At 47.9% G+C, this 17,500-nt stretch overlaps 1 protein-coding gene across 1 annotated transcript in view; it reads right to left on the reverse strand.

Moving 5' to 3' along the window:
- The window catches only part of corin (corin, serine peptidase), a gene marked incomplete at both ends in the record, with an annotated part of 124,850 nt that overhangs the window by 77,041 nt on the left and 30,309 nt on the right, over positions 1 to 17,500 (reverse strand). The window contains 1 exon segment of the mRNA XM_084328781.1: positions 7,852 to 7,994. Within this exon segment, the coding sequence (XP_084184907.1) occupies positions 7,852 to 7,994 (143 nt within the window).

A 17,500-nucleotide genomic window follows, 5' to 3' on the forward strand; every position in this document is an offset into this window, starting at 1 on the left:
CTCCACCTGTCTGCTCCTCCTCTACCTCCACCTGTCTGCTCCTCCTCTACCTCCACCTGTCTGCTCCTCCTCTACCTCCACCTCTCTGCTCCTCCTCTACCTCCACCTGTCTCTCCTCCTCTACCTCCACCTGTCTGCTCCTCCTCTACCTCCACCTGTCTCTCCTCCTCTACCTCCACCTGTCTCTCCTCCTCTACCTCCACCTGTCTCTCCTCCTCTACCTCCACCTGTCTCTCCTCCTCTACCTCCACCTGTCTGCTCCTCCTCTACCTCCACCTGTCTGCTCCTCCTCTACCTCCACCTGTCTCTCCTCCTCTACCTCCACCTGTCTGCTCCTCCTCTACCTCCACCTGTCTGCTCCTCCTCTACCTCCACCTGTCTCTCCTCCTCTACCTCCACCTGTCTCTCCTCCTCTACCTCCACCTGTCTCTCCTCCTCTACCTCCACCTGTCTGCTCCTCCTCTACCTCCACCTGTCTCTCCTCCTCTACCTCCACCTGTCTGCTCCTCCTCTACCTCCACCTGTCTGCTCCTCCTCTACCTCCACCTGTCTGCTCCTCCTCTACCTCCACCTGTCTCTCCTCCTCTACCTCCACCTGTCTCTCCTCCTCTACCTCCACCTGTCTCTCCTCCTCTACCTCCACCTGTCTGCTCCTCCTCTACCTCCACCTGTCTCTCCTCCTCTACCTCCACCTGTCTCTCCTCCTCTACCTCCACCTGTCTGCTCCTCCTCTACCTCCACCTGTCTGCTCCTCCTCTACCTCCACCTGTCTGCTCCTCCTCTACCTCCACCTCTCTGCTCCTCCTCTACCTCCACCTGTCTCTCCTCCTCTACCTCCACCTGTCTGCTCCTCCTCTACCTCCACCTGTCTCTCCTCCTCTACCTCCACCTGTCTCTCCTCCTCTACCTCCACCTGTCTCTCCTCCTCTACCTCCACCTGTCTCTCCTCCTCTACCTCCACCTGTCTGCTCCTCCTCTACCTCCACCTGTCTGCTCCTCCTCTACCTCCACCTGTCTCTCCTCCTCTACCTCCACCTGTCTGCTCCTCCTCTACCTCCACCTGTCTGCTCCTCCTCTACCTCCACCTGTCTCTCCTCCTCTACCTCCACCTGTCTCTCCTCCTCTACCTCCACCTGTCTCTCCTCCTCTACCTCCACCTGTCTGCTCCTCCTCTACCTCCACCTGTCTCTCCTCCTCTACCTCCACCTGTCTGCTCCTCCTCTACCTCCACCTGTCTCTCCTCCTCTACCTCCACCTGTCTCTCCTCCTCTACCTCCACCTGTCTTCCTCCTCTACCTCCACCTGTCTGCTCCTCCTCTACCTCCACCTGTCTCTCCTCCTCTACCTCCACCTGTCTCTCCTCCTCTACCTCCACCTGTCTGCTCCTCCTCTACCTCCACCTGTCTCTCCTCCTCTACCTCCACCTGTCTGCTCCTCCTCTACCTCCACCTGTCTGCTCCTCCTCTACCTCCACCTGTCTCTCCTCCTCTACCTCCACCTGTCTCTCCTCCTCTACCTCCACCTGTCTGCTCCTCCTCTACCTCCACCTGTCTCTCCTCCTCTACCTCCACCTGTCTGCTCCTCCTCTACCTCCACCTGTCTCTCCTCCTCTACCTCCACCTGTCTCTCCTCTTCTACCTCCACCTGTCTGCTCCTCCTCTACCTCCACCTGTCTCTCCTCCTCTACCTCCACCTGTCTGCTCCTCCTCTACCTCCACCTGTCTCTCCTCCTCTACCTCCACCTGTCTGCTCCTCCTCTACCTCCACCTGTCTGCTCCTCCTCTACCTCCACCTGTCTCTCCTCCTCTACCTCCACCTGTCTGCTCCTCCTCTACCTCCACCTGTCTGCTCCTCCTCTACCTCCACCTGTCTCTCCTCCTCTACCTCCACCTGTCTCTCCTCCTCTACCTCCACCTGTCTCTCCTCCTCTACCTCCACCTGTCTCTCCTCCTCTACCTCCACCTGTCTGCTCCTCCTCTACCTCCACCTGTCTCTCCTCCTCTACCTCCACCTGTCTCTCCTCCTCTACCTCCACCTGTCTGCTCCTCCTCTACCTCCACCTGTCTCTCCTCCTCTACCTCCACCTGTCTCTCCTCCTCTACCTCCACCTGTCTGCTCCTCCTCTACCTCCACCTGTCTCTCCTCCTCTACCTCCACCTGTCTCTCCTCCTCTACCTCCACCTGTCTCTCCTCCTCTACCTCCACCTGTCTCTCCTCCTCTACCTCCACCTGTCTCTCTCCTCCTCACCTCCACCTGTCTCTCTCCTCTACCTCCACCTGTCTCTCCTCCTCTACCTCCACCTGTCTCTCCTCCTCTACCTCCACCTGTCTGCTCCTCCTCTACCTCCACCTGTCTCTCCTCCTCTACCTCCACCTGTCTCTCCTCCTCTACCTCCACCTGTCTGCTCCTCCTCTACCTCCACCTGTCTGCTCCTCCTCTACCTCCACCTGTCTCTCCTCCTCTACCTCCACCTGTCTCTCCTCCTCTACCTCCACCTGTCTCTCCTCCTCTACCTCCACCTGTCTCTCCTCCTCTACCTCCACCTGTCTCTCCTCCTCTACCTCCACCTGTCTCTCCTCCTCTACCTCCACCTGTCTCTCCTCCTCTACCTCCACCTGTCTCTCCTCCTCTACCTCCACCTGTCTCTCCTCCTCTACCTCCACCTGTCTGCTCCTCCTCTACCTCCACCTGTCTGCTCCTCCTCTACCTCCACCTGTCTGCTCCTCCTCTACCTCCACCTGTCTCTCCTCCTCTACCTCCACCTGTCTGCTCTCCTCTACCCTCCCACCTGTCTCTCCTCCTCTACCTCCACCTGTCTCTCCTCCTCTACCTCCACCTGTCTCTCCTCCTCTACCTCCACCTGTCTCTCCTCCTCTACCTCCACCTGTCTCTCCTCCTCTACCTCCACCTGTCTGCTCCTCCTCTACCTCCACCTGTCTCTCCTCCTCTACCTCCACCTGTCTCTCCTCCTCTACCTCCACCTGTCTCTCCTCCTCTACCTCCACCTGTCTCTCCTCCTCTACCTCCACCTGTCTCTCCTCCTCTACCTCCACCTGTCTCTCCTCTCTACCTCCACCTGTCTCTCCTCCTCTACCTCCACCTGTCTCTCCTCCTCTACCTCCACCTGTCTCTCCTCCTCTACCTCCACCTGTCTCTCCTCCTCTACCTCCACCTGTCTGCTCCTCCTCTACCTCCACCTGTCTCTCCTCCTCTACCTCCACCTGTCTGCTCCTCCTCTACCTCCACCTGTCTGCTCCTCCTCTACCTCCACCTGTCTCTCCTCCTCTACCTCCACCTGTCTGCTCCTCCTCTACCTCCACCTGTCTCTCCTCCTCTACCTCCACCTGTCTCTCCTCCTCTACCTCCACCTGTCTCTCCTCCTCTACCTCCACCTGTCTCTCCTCCTCTACCTCCACCTGTCTCTCCTCCTCCTCTACCTCCACCTGTCTGCTCCTCCTCTACCTCCACCTGTCTCTCCTCCTCTACCTCCACCTGTCTCTCCTCCTCTACCTCCACCTGTCTCTCCTCCTCTACTCCACCTGTCTCTCCTCCTCTACCTCCACCTGTCTCTCCTCCTCCTCTACCTCCACCTGTCTGCTCCTCCTCTACCTCCACCTGTCTCTCCTCCTCTACCTCCACCTGTCTCTCCTCCTCTACCTCCACCTGTCTCTCCTCCTCCTCTACCTCCACCTGTCTCTCCTCCTCTACCTCCACCTGTCTGCTCCTCCTCTACCTCCACCTGTCTCTCCTCCTCTACCTCCACCTGTCTGCTCCTCCTCTACCTCCACCTGTCTCTCCTCCTCTACCTCCACCTGTCTCTCCTCCTCTACCTCCACCTGTCTCTCCTCCTCTACCTCCACCTGTCTGCTCCTCCTCTACCTCCACCTGTCTCTCCTCCTCTACCTCCACCTGTCTGCTCCTCCTCTACCTCCACCTGTCTGCTCCTCCTCTACCTCCACCTGTCTGCTCCTCCTCTACCTCCACCTGTCTCTCCTCCTCTACCTCCACCTGTCTGCTCCTCCTCTACCTCCACCTGTCTGCTCCTCCTCTACCTCCACCTGTCTCTCCTCCTCTACCTCCACCTGTCTCTCCTCCTCTACCTCCACCTGTCTCTCCTCCTCTACCTCCACCTGTCTCTCCTCCTCTACCTCCACCTGTCTCTCCTCCTCTACCTCCACCTGTCTCTCCTCCTCTACCTCCACCTGTCTCTCCTCCTCTACCTCCACCTGTCTCTCCTCCTCTACCTCCACCTGTCTCTCCTCCTCTACCTCCACCTGTCTCTCCTCCTCTACCTCCACCTGTCTCTCCTCCTCTACCTCCACCTGTCTCTCCTCCTCTACCTCCACCTGTCTGCTCCTCCTCTACCTCCACCTGTCTGCTCCTCCTCTACCTCCACCTGTCTCTCCTCCTCTACCTCCACCTGTCTCTCCTCCTCTACCTCCACCTGTCTCTCCTCCTCTACCTCCACCTGTCTGCTCCTCCTCTACCTCCACCTGTCTCTCCTCCTCTACCTCCACCTGTCTCTCCTCCTCTACCTCCACCTGTCTCTCCTCCTCCTCTACCTCCACCTGTCTCTCTTCCTCTACCTCCACCTGTCTCTCCTCCTCTACCTCCACCTGTCTGCTCCTCCTCTACCTCCACCTGTCTCTCCTCCTCTACCTCCACCTGTCTCTCCTCCTCTACCTCCACCTGTCTGCTCCTCCTCTACCTCCACCTGTCTCTCCTCCTCTACCTCCACCTGTCTCTCCTCCTCTACCTCCACCTGTCTCTCATCCTCCTCTACCTCCACCTGTCTCTCTTCCTCTACCTCCACCTGTCTCTCCTCCTCTACCTCCACCTGTCTGCTCCTCCTCTACCTCCACCTGTCTCTCCTCCTCTACCTCCACCTGTCTCTCCTCCTCTACCTCCACCTGTCTGCTCCTCCTCTACCTCCACCTGTCTCTCCTCTTCTACCTCCACCTGTCTGCTCCTCCTCTACCTCCACCTGTCTCTCCTCCTCTACCTCCACCTGTCTGCTCCTCCTCTACCTCCACCTGTCTCTCCTCCTCTACCTCCACCTGTCTCTCCTCCTCTACCTCCACCTGTCTGCTCCTCCTCTACCTCCACCTGTCTCTCCTCCTCTACCTCCACCTGTCTCTCCTCCTCTACCTCCACCTGTCTCTCCTCCTCTACCTCCACCTGTCTGCTCCTCCTCTACCTCCACCTGTCTCTCCTCCTCTACCTCCACCTGTCTCTCCTCCTCTACCTCCACCTGTCTCTCCTCCTCTACCTCCACCTGTCTCTCCTCCTCTACCTCCACCTGTCTCTCCTCCTCTACCTCCACCTGTCTCTCCTCCTCTACCTCCACCTGTCTCTCCTCCTCTACCTCCACCTGTCTCTCCTCCTCTACCTCCACCTGTCTGCTCCTCCTCTACCTCCACCTGTCTCTCCTCCTCTACCTCCACCTGTCTGCTCCTCCTCTACCTCCACCTGTCTCTCCTCCTCTACCTCCACCTGTCTCTCCTCCTCTACCTCCACCTGTCTCTCCTCCTCTACCTCCACCTGTCTCTCCTCCTCTACCTCCACCTGTCTGCTCCTCCTCTACCTCCACCTGTCTGCTCCTCCTCTACCTGTCTGCTCCTCCTCTACCTCCACCTGTCTCTCCTCCTCTACCTCCACCTGTCTCTCCTCCTCTACCTCCACCTGTCTCTCCTCCTCTACCTCCACCTGTCTGCTCCTCCTCTACCTCCACCTGTCTCTCCTCCTCTACCTCCACCTGTCTCTCCTCCTCTACCTCCACCTGTCTGCTCCTCCTCTACCTCCACCTGTCTCTCCTCCTCTACCTCCACCTGTCTCTCCTCCTCTACCTCCACCTGTCTCTCCTCCTCTACCTCCACCTGTCTGCTCCTCCTCTACCTCCACCTGTCTGCTCCTCCTCTACCTCCACCTGTCTCTCCTCCTCTACCTCCACCTGTCTGCTCCTCCTCTACCTCCACCTGTCTCTCCTCCTCTACCTCCACCTGTCTCTCCTCCTCTACCTCCACCTGTCTCTCCTCCTCTACCTCCACCTGTCTCTCCTCCTCTACCTCCACCTGTCTCTCCTCCTCTACCTCCACCTGTCTCTCCTCCTCTACCTCCACCTGTCTGCTCCTCCTCTACCTCCACCTGTCTCTCCTCCTCTACCTCCACCTGTCTCTCCTCCTCTACCTCCACCTGTCTGCTCCTCCTCTACCTCCACCTGTCTGCTCCTCCTCTACCTCCACCTGTCTGCTCCTCCTCTACCTCCACCTGTCTGCTCCTCCTCTACCTCCACCTGTCTCTCCTCCTCTACCTCCACATGTCTCTCCTCCTCTACCTCCACCTGTCTCTCCTCCTCTACCTCCACCTGTCTCTCCTCCTCTACCTCCACCTGTCTGCTCCTCCTCTACCTCCACCTGTCTGCTCCTCCTCTACCTCCACCTGTCTGCTCCTCCTCTACCTCCACCTGTCTCTCCTCCTCTACCTCCACCTGTCTCTCCTCCTCTACCTCCACCTGTCTCTCCTCCTCTACCTCCACCTGTCTGCTCCTCCTCTACCTCCACCTGTCTCTCCTCCTCTACCTCCACCTGTCTCTCCTCCTCTACCTCCACCTGTCTCTCCTCCTCTACCTCCACCTGTCTCTCCTCCTCTACCTCCACCTGTCTCTCCTCCTCTACCTCCACCTGTCTCTCCTCCTCTACCTCCACCTGTCTCTCCTCCTCTACCTCCACCTGTCTCTCCTCCTCTACCTCCACCTGTCTGCTCCTCCTCTACCTCCACCTGTCTCTCCTCCTCTACCTCCACCTGTCTGCTCCTCCTCTACCTCCACCTGTCTCTCCTCCTCTACCTCCACCTGTCTCTCCTCCTCTACCTCCACCTGTCTCTCCTCCTCTACCTCCACCTGTCTCTCCTCCTCTACCTCCACCTGTCTGCTCCTCCTCTACCTCCACCTGTCTGCTCCTCCTCTACCTGTCTGCTCCTCCTCTACCTCCACCTGTCTCTCCACCTCTACCTCCACCTGTCTCTCCTCCTCTACCTCCACCTGTCTCTCCTCCTCTACCTCCACCTGTCTCTCCTCCTCTACCTCCACCTGTCTGCTCCTCCTCTACCTCCACCTGTCTGCTCCTCCTCTACCTCCACCTGTCTCTCCTCCTCTACCTCCACCTGTCTCTCCTCCTCTACCTCCACCTGTCTGCTCCTCCTCTACCTCCACCTGTCTCTCCTCCTCTACCTCCACCTGTCTCTCCTCCTCTACCTCCACCTGTCTCTCCTCCTCTACCTCCACCTGTCTGCTCCTCCTCTACCTCCACCTGTCTGCTCCTCCTCTACCTCCACCTGTCTCTCCTCCTCTACCTCCACCTGTCTGCTCCTCCTCTACCTCCACCTGTCTCTCCTCCTCTACCTCCACCTGTCTCTCCTCCTCTACCTCCACCTGTCTCTCCTCCTCTACCTCCACCTGTCTCTCCTCCTCTACCTCCACCTGTCTGCTCCTCCTCTACCTCCACCTGTCTGCTCCTCCTCTACCTCCACCTGTCTGCTCCTCCTCTACCTCCACCTGTCTGCTCCTCCTCTACCTCCACCTGTCTCTCCTCCTCTACCTCCACCTGTCTCTCCTCCTCTACCTCCACCTGTCTCTCCTCCTCTACCTCCACCTGTCTGCTCCTGTCTCATATCTGATGTCTTACACACACACACACACACACACACACACACACACACACACACACACACACACACACACACACACACACACACACACACACACACACACACTCTGTGTCTCTATGTCTCTCTCTCTCTCTCTCTCTCTCTCTCCATCTGTGTCTCTCTCTCTCTCTCTCTCTCTCTCTTACCATCTACTCCAGCTTCGGGCAGTAAACAGGTAATATTCTGTCCTTCTTCAGGAAACTGGCTGCAGTCGGCGTCCTCGGGCCACTGCAGTCCCACGATGCCGAGCACGGCCTCACAGCGCTGCTTCGAGCTCCGACACAGAGACCTGCAGGAGAGTAACTCAGTCAAACCTTCGAGCTCCGACACAGAGACCTGCAGGAGAGTAACTCAGTCAAACCTTCGAGCTCCGACACAGAGACCTGCAGGAGAGTAACTCAGTCAAACCTTCGAGCTCCGACACAGAGACCTGCAGGAGAGTAACTCAGTCAAACCTTCGAGCTCCGACACAGAGACCTGCAGGAGAGTAACTCAGTCAAACCTTCGAGCTCCGACACAGAGACAAAAACAGAAACATGTCTAATTGTCAGATAGTTTGTCATAGACAAAGGTTCGCCTGGACATAACGTCACGGTGACCAATTGCAGCCACTCTTATTGTCTGGGACCAAATACGGCCACGCCCCACTCCCAGCAAAAAGTGGGAATCTCTAGAATGGGTTTGGGGCGTCGCTGTATACGGAAGTAGCTCTCAAGGTGACGATTAGACAACACTTTTTTGTTGTCAGTAGATGGCAGCATTGGTTTAAAATTAAAGGCTGAAAATGTTGAGAACTACAACACTGCATTTCCCAAGAGCGTTAGCACAGGTCGCAGGTCACTGGGATGTGTCTATATTCTCCGACGTGATCTGAACAGCGTTAAACTAATACTGCGACCTCGGTATAGCGACCGTGAATGGCCAACTAATTATCTTAACAAAAGTGCGCTGGTAGCGTTACATATGTTGTCTAAAGGGGGACATATGGTACAATTTAAGATTCTAATGATAATCGGCATATAAAGGACAAGATAAAGCATCGTTAATTTGTAAGAAACCTCAATGAAAACGGCACAGGGTGCTATTGTTATGAAAATGTGATAGAATCCTATAAAAATGTGGACGCATTTGGCCTATGTTCCGTTAGTGTTATATCGTTGCCAATTCTGAGCTTATTCTTTGAGTCAGTATCAAGTGTTGTACCTTTTATGATTCAGGGGAACCTACCCTTTACTTCTGGCGCAGTGTAAAGTCACCATCATACATTATGTGTGAGCATATGATATTTGACATTAAACTAAAAAATATTGGATATTGTTCTGGGTGTTTTTTAGCAGACACTGTTGAGGGCTCCTATCAATGTCTTTTTTCGCATCTTATCAAAATAGCATAGTTACACACGTGAATAATCAACAGGTAATTTTCATTCAAGCTGCACAATAAATTATATAGTTGTCAGATCAATTGATACAAGAGTAGGCTACTTCAAACCATAGCTTCAAACACATCACATCCTTCACTATGATTGTCATCATCACTGTCCCAGAATTCTGGCTCAGAGTCCTTTTCATTTATATGATCTCTTGATCATCCTCAACATCAACAACAAGTTCCAATGCTTGTTGAACATTATACCTCTTCTCGTGTCTTCTTGCCATTTGCCAAGCTCCTCTCTCTATCCTCTGTTATGTGAGAAACAATATGACTTTTCCATTGGTCCTCCCAGCCCATGTGACCATTTCTAGCATTTCCATTGGCTATAGGCTAAAAGCTCAGTGACAGATACAAATACACAGCGGATTAGATGCAGCCTAAATTCAGAGAGAAATAGACCGATCTAGATATTTCAAAATTCTAGGCCATAGTTCTGTCAGTTTTGTAAAACATGTCTAGTGTCACGTGGACACTCTGCTTTAGAGGGTTAACTGAGGTGGGCATTTATTCATGTCATATTCATATCTGACAAATGAACTAGCTAACTAACTAGCTAACTCACTAACTAACTAACTAACTAACTAACTAACTAACTAACTAACTAACTAACTAACTAACTAACTAACTAACTAACTAACTAACTAACTTACTTACTTATTGTGACCAGGCACAGACCTTAGGATCTTGTTGCAAATCTTTTTTATACATGATATGAAAGTACAAAATAAGTCATCACTTGTACAAATCGGGCAGATACTTTTCAATCTATGTCTTATGAACCATGACGATTTTTGATGAGCTAGTTTTTTAGCCAGAGGCCTTCAAAAGCTTGGCGCTGTTTCTGTTAACAATAGACCACCGTGACACTTCCGGTATTTTGAGCTCATGGGAGAGAGCGTGGGGAACAAATTAATGAATGTTGATTAGATTTTTCCGTACCTACTCCCCAATCGGTGCATGCCCAGGGAGTCTCTCTCTCAGGCATATGAGACTCCCACAGTCGTAGCTACAACCACTTATGTCAAGGCTCTAATCAACATTCATTCATTTGTTCCCCCCATGCTCTTGTTCCCCCCCCCTTCCCCCTCCCCCTCACAAGCTCCATGTAATGCGGAAGTGCAGTGGTCTATGCATGCTGAACTACTTTACCCAAGGGTCATTGCAATTCACATAACCCCTCCCCCACCTAACACCTTTTCAGGTGACCTGCAGGAGAGCAGTCACATGGCTTTGTTGTTATGACGTAATGATGTGAGAGACAATCTTACAGTTTCACTTTGGGTTAAATCCCCACCAGGGTTGCAAATTGTAAGAACGTCGCTTACTCGTTGTTTTACTTGTTGAGGAAAATCAGCATATCGACATGGTCGGGTGTCAGGTGGGAGCGCATGCAGCTTGGTCACAATCAGTCCAAAAACACTCGCTCAGATGGTACTGATGTCACGGATATACAGAGGTACTGCCAGCTTTGCCAGCCTGGGGAATCTCCCTGCATTGACTTTTCACCAGTCAGTCAGATTTGTATCCAATGATGGGGAATGGCTTCTTTTAACTGTTATGCAAGGTGGTGTGCCATATGCCAACCCGGCAAACTTATAGTTAGCGACACCGCAGTGGTGACTCGGCAGTCCTTTGTGATGTACAGTAGGGGCAAGTGACGGTAACATAGCTTTCGGTCATCAGGGCACTCCAGCTGTCTGTCGTCAATGCAACCTTGCGACTTAGCTCTCTCCACAAGTGCCACTCTCTATCCTCCATTACGCGCAGGCAGTGCATCTGTCTGACAGCCAAATCTGCAGACTGGAGTAGATAGAGAATCGATAGGAAATATAGAAATAGATGCGTTCGTTAGAGAAAACAAATTTCATTAATCTATGCCTTATTCTATGCACACTGCCATTCAGCCTTTATGCGACGAAGACACTTTTATACACTTTTTATGGATAGAAGATAATCTCCTGATGCCAGCTGTCATTTCTGCCCGTCTCCGTCATCGAAACTTAAGAACAAAAGTACTTAGCCACTCCCCTCCAACAAAACTGTAGTTTTTTCACACAGCGTGGGAAATAATACAGCCGGACTATCTAACATTATTACATGGCGTTTTCACAATCGCCGAAATGCTTGCTTGTGATTGGTCAATAGCGTGCATCAGAGGTCCGTTATCACACAATAACGGACCTCTGCCAAGCAATAATGACCGCTGTGCTCAGCTGTTCGCAATCAAGCCCACTACAACACTGTATCAGTGCTGCTCAGCATATGCACAGCTGCACTCAGTCATCAGTGCAATCAGACCACAGACCTGCCGACTGCCGATAATAATAATCACTTTATTTGGGCTGACAGAGCCACAGAACAACTGCGTTTGCATTTGATCTCGTCTTGTCGATGGTGTACAATGAATTAGGTATATTTGTTAGTAAGTTAGCCATGTAATAAGCGGGATAATGTATAGCTATACTCGATCATTGTCGCAAAATAATTGACCTTCACTGACGTTTAAAACACCTCGGCACTGCGCCTCGGTATTTTAAACTCTGTGTCGGTCAATTATTTTGCGACAATGACCTCGTAGCTATACATTATCCCTTACATAATTAACATATTTACAAGTGGGATTAAGTTATGTAAATAAGGAGACAGATAGAGAAGATTTCAAAGCCAATATCTATCTATCTATCTATCTATCTATCTATCTATCTATCTATCTATCTATCTATCTATCTATCTATCTATCTATCTATCTATCTATCTATCTATCTATCTATCTATCTATCTATCTATCTATCTATCTATCTATCTATCTACAGATACAGCTGGGAAAAGTCCAGGAACAGCTGTTTGCCTGCCGTTATGATGCCGTTTTGCGAGGTTAATGTTAACAATGACCAGCGGGGGCGCTCTCATACAGCTGGTGACAACTGCCCGACGCGCCGGCTTTTGTTCATTCATTGGAGGAGCTCCGCGCTGGACTAAGCTCGAGTTCCATTCAATTCCATTACAGCTGGTGACTTCATTCATAGGATGCTACAACGTCCTACAGTATGTCTACAGACTGCATGAATGAATGTTGCTGAATTAAAGAATGAATAAGTTAAACGTGTCAATTCAGCAGTCAAAGTGTATAATATTAAAACGTGTCAAATCTAACTTCATTAGATGGCCGACGTACGGCTCTCTTGTCCATTCATTTCATCAAAAGAAAGCGTTAGTGTAATGCTTCTTGGTAACAATAAGTTTGTGTACGCAATGTTGCTGAATAAAATAATGAAACCGTTAAGACCTGTCGAATTAGCAGTGGAGGTGCCAGGTGGGCTCTATTTATAATGATATATTTTGTCTAGTACCGTGGTTTAGTGGTTTATCCCCATTCCTTTCAAGCCGACGCCCGGGGTTTGATTCCCAGCCCTTTCTAATATTTATATTTTTTTTTATTATTTATTAAATTAAATTGCCCGCAACGATGTGCATAATACAATAGTAATAATATATAATAAGAATCCAACCAATAGAGCGACATTGTGCAATAAACAAGTAAACAAAGTAGGGCATATCGGCATTTGTACATGAGTTAAGAGTGTTCTCACGGCGCGTCATCAAACCGGAAGTCGGCCTACTTGGCGATAAACTTGGATGTAAACAACGCGTGATTGCATCGAACTAGCAACTCTTCAAGTTCATTTTTGCTCAAAATGGTCAATTATTGCCGTGTTCTTGGCTGTACTAATAGGTCGGATAGGGAAAAGCATTTGGAGTTCTTCAGATTGCCAATTGTCATCACAAATCAAGGAGAAGAGGGCAAACAATTGTCTCAGGAAAGGAGACGTTTGTGGTTGGCCAAACTGAACCAGGATTTCCATGGCAAGACTCTTGTCAACATTCGAGTTTGTTCTGCGCATTTCTTGTCAGGTAATGTGAAATATATTCTTGGCTGGATATGATTGTTATCTCATTTCATAACCTACTACAGTAGTAGTGTAAGACTCAGTTTACGTTATGGTAACGTTACGTCAGGTAACGTTATGTGAAATATTAATAACAGCAACTATCATTTTACAGTGGAATAGTATGATGCTGGATATGATTGTTATCTCATTTCATAACCTACTACAGTAGTAGTGTAAGACTCAGTTTACGTTATGGTAACGTTACGTCAGGTAACGTTATGTGAAATATTAATAACAGCAACTGTTAGCAACTTAGCAACTATCATTTTACAGTGGAATAGTATGAGGCTGGATATGATTCTTATCTCATTTCATAACCTACTACAGTGTAAGACTCCGTTTCTGTAAATGTTCCTAAAATGTAGTGTCAAAACAAAGTGTTTCTTGTCAGGTAACGTTATGTGAAATATTAATAACAGCAACTATCATTTTACAGTGGAATAGTATGAGGCTGGATATGATTCTTATCTCATTTCATAACCTACTACAGTGTAAGACTCCGTTTCTGTAAATGTTCCTAAAATGTAGTGTCAAAACAAAGTGTTTCTTGTCAGGTAACGTTATGTGAAATATTAATAACAGCGACTATCATTTTACAGTGGAATAGTATGAGGCTGGATATGATTCTTATCTCATTTCATAACCTACTACAGTAGTAGTGTAAGACTCAGTTTACGTTATGGTAACGTTACGTCAGGTAACGTTATGTGAAATATTAATAACAGCGACTATCATTTTACAGTGGAATAGTATGAGGCTGGATATGATTCTTATCTCATTTCATAACCTACTACAGTGTAAGACTCCGTTTCTGTAAATGTTCCTAAAATGTAGTGTCAAAACAAAGTGTTTCTTGTCAGGTAACGTTATGTGAAATATTAATAACAGCGACTATCATTTTACAGTGGAATAGTATGAGGCTGGATATGATTCTTATCTCATTTCATAACCTACTACAGTAGTAGTGTAAGACTCATTTTTACGTTATGGTAACGTTACGTCAGGTAACGTTATGTGAAATATTAATAACAGCAACTATCATTTTACAGTGGAATAGTATGAGGCTGGATATGATTCTTATCTCATTTCATAACCTACTACAGTGTAAGACTCCGTTTCTGTAAATGTTCCTAAAATGTAGTGTCAAAACAAAGTGTTTCTTGTCAGGTAACGTTATGTGAAATATTAATAACAGCGACTATCATTTTACAGTGGAATAGTATGAGGCTGGATATGATTCTTATCTCATTTCATAACCTACTACAGTGTGAGACTCCATTTCTGTAAATGTTCCTAAAATGTAGTGTCAAAACAAAGTGTTTCTTGTCAGGTAACGTTATGTGAAATATTAATAACAGCGACTATCATTTTACAGTGGAATAGTATGAGTCTGGATATGATTCTTATCTCATTTCATAACCTACTACAGTAGTAGTGTAAGACTCAGTTTACGTTATGGTAACGTTACGTCAGGTAACGTTATGTGAAATATTAATAACAGCGACTATCATTTTACAGTGGAATAGTATGAGGCTGGATATGATTCTTATCTCATTTCATAACCTACTACAGTGTAAGACTCCGTTTCTGTAAATGTTCCTAAAATGTAGCGTCTAAAGTGTGCTATATTTTTCATTATTGTATTCCAGGTAAAAAGTGTCACCTGTACAAGAAAGATGACCCAGATTGGGTGCCATCTGTAAATATGACCGGAAAGCAACAGCCTTCTTCTCTGCAACCACCTAAAGAAACACAATACCAACGGCGTGTGAATCGTACCCAGCAGAAACTGAAGGTGGATGCTGCCCATGCCTTGCTTCTTATGGACATACCAGCTGCTGCTGATGATTCTGCTGCAAGTGATAATGTGTGCAGTATAGGTACTCAAACTGATATGACTGGTGATTTTATTTATTCTATGACCAATGAAGTTATAAATCTGAGAGCGGAAAACCTTCAGTTGCGTTCTGATGTGAAACAGTTGTCCTCTACCTATGACCAAAGTGCATTTGTGGGTAAAGATGAGAAGGTTTTATTTTTCACTGGTCTACCTACATTCCAGATTTTGTTAGCACTCTATGCATACCTTAGTCCCCACCTTCCTGTGAAGAAGTCGCTTAATCCATTCAAGATGCTGATGCTGACATTGATGCGACTAAGGCTTAATGTTTCTACAACCTTCCTATGTTATGCATTCAATGTGTCAATATCCACTGCTTCTAGGGTATTTACTTATTGTATTTTGCACAATCACAATGTTGAGTTTTTTTGTGGAGGACATCTTCAGTTTTGCAGGATTTTGAGAAAGCATGGCACTTGAGACAAAACACACTATATCCTATATAATTGTATTTTAATTCCTCTTGTTTCTTTATATACATTGCGTACAGCTTGTTATATTACATTTTATTGTATTTTCTTGTTCTTGTGGCCATCTTGGTCGACAGGTCATTTGTCAAGTAATTGGTCAAACGTTTCACACCGAAACGTCATGATATGATTTCAGGCTGCCAATAAATTTGGAAAAACCTGGAGTGCGTGCCTGGACATTGTTTTTCCCTATTTTTATGTGTGGTACAATACACCATTCCCATCAGAACACTTGAATAACAGAAGAGACAGTTTTGTATGTAACGTGTTTAATAATTGTTTAATAATTTTGTCACAGGAGAGATTAGCCTCTAGGATGGAACCCAGGTAGGTAATTTCATCTTTCCTTGTGACAATATTGTCACCCACTGTAACTGAGAAGTTACAAGTTGTCGAACAGAACTTGTAAGTCGCTTTGGATAAAAGTGTCAGCTATTTTCTTTTCTATTTTTTTTTTATATCCTTTATTTATCCAGGAATGTCCCATTGAGATACAATATATCTTCTTCCAGGGAGTCCTGACCAACACGGCACACAACACGTTTCAACATAAAAACAAGGGCATTAAACAAAAAACATACAAATCAAATATGTGATAGTGGCTTAGCCACACATTTTGCAGAGATTTGTAGCAGTGTTCCATTCAGATTATCAACACTGCAAGGTTTATCTGGTTTAAGTGATAGGAGGAGCTTTTCAATATCATTTGGACTTGTGCATTTAAATTTAAATCGGCATTTCTTGTCATACATTATATGTTTTTTAATTACAGAGTCTGACAGCTTACCACTCATTGGCAACATTTGATTTATAATTGTGTTTACCTTGGAAACAAAGTAATTGTTGAAATGAGTTGCAATGTCAAATGGTTCATTCAATGTTTTCCATAGTCTCTTACTATCCCCTTTACACTCCTCCAATCTGGTTTGATAATAATGTTTTTTCTTCTGTAATTGTATTCATTTATAAATGTATAACTGTTGATTGATATGCACTGTCCCTGATCAAATAAACTGAGTAAACTCAAACGAAACTATTGTTTTATTGCACAATCGTAGCGGGCATTGTAACGTTTGGGGTTTTGCGAGAGAACCAGTGTTGCAGTGAAAGATTAAACAAGTGAGAGAGACAGATGGACAGAATGAATTAATGAAAACTTTATTTAACTGATTGCAGAATGGGTACAATACAGTATGGCTCAATACACACAAAATGTTTAAGGGGATGCAGAGCAGAGAAAGACTAGCCTGTGAAGGTGTCACATTGGATTGGCAACCCCCCACACACCATTGAAATGCTAATTGTTGGGGGACCCTGATGTAAACAAGACGAAAGTATTTCTCAGGTCTGCACCCCCTTAACAATTGTATGTATTGAGCTGGACTAAGCTCATTGAGCTGAGTAATATTATTGGCAAAACTTAGCCTGAAGTATATAATTAGGTTGCTGTATATCAAAAAAAATAATAATAATTGTTCTTGTTACTGACTCGTGTCAATCTTCCATGTTTTCGCTATAGTGTGTAGAAGACCTTGCTACACATGTATTTCGTTCATATTGTTTATGGACAATGAGATGGGAGTGGAACTTTGTACATGCCCTTTGGGCTTCGTTCCCTCCTAGCACTGTTTTTTTAAATAATGTGCTAAATAAATAAAATAAACTAAACATATGAAGCTAAATACTCTGCTCTCACATTGTAGCTTCCTGGGGGCTTGTTCAGAGGAGGCTGAACTCACATTTCGCCGTGAACTCAGCTGTAACATTATTACTGACTGTGGATCGCTCGTGCTATCGCGCAACGTGATTGGTTGTTTCAAAACAAAGTGGGTCTGGGAAATGAAGTGTGGATTCGCGCAAAATGAATTAATATATATACATTTAATAACGTTAATTTTTAATCGTTGGGCATGGGGGGAGGTATCAAGTCTTTTCAAGTCAAGTGAAGTTGCGTAGCAACAACAGACAATAAGTTGACTCAGAATAACTCATGTACAAATGCCGATATGCCCTACTTTGTTTACTTGTTTATTGCACAATG

Source organism: Notolepis coatsorum, assembly GCF_963971535.1.
Source record: "Notolepis coatsorum genome assembly, chromosome: 1".
Lineage (NCBI taxonomy): Eukaryota > Metazoa > Chordata > Actinopteri > Aulopiformes > Paralepididae > Notolepis > Notolepis coatsorum.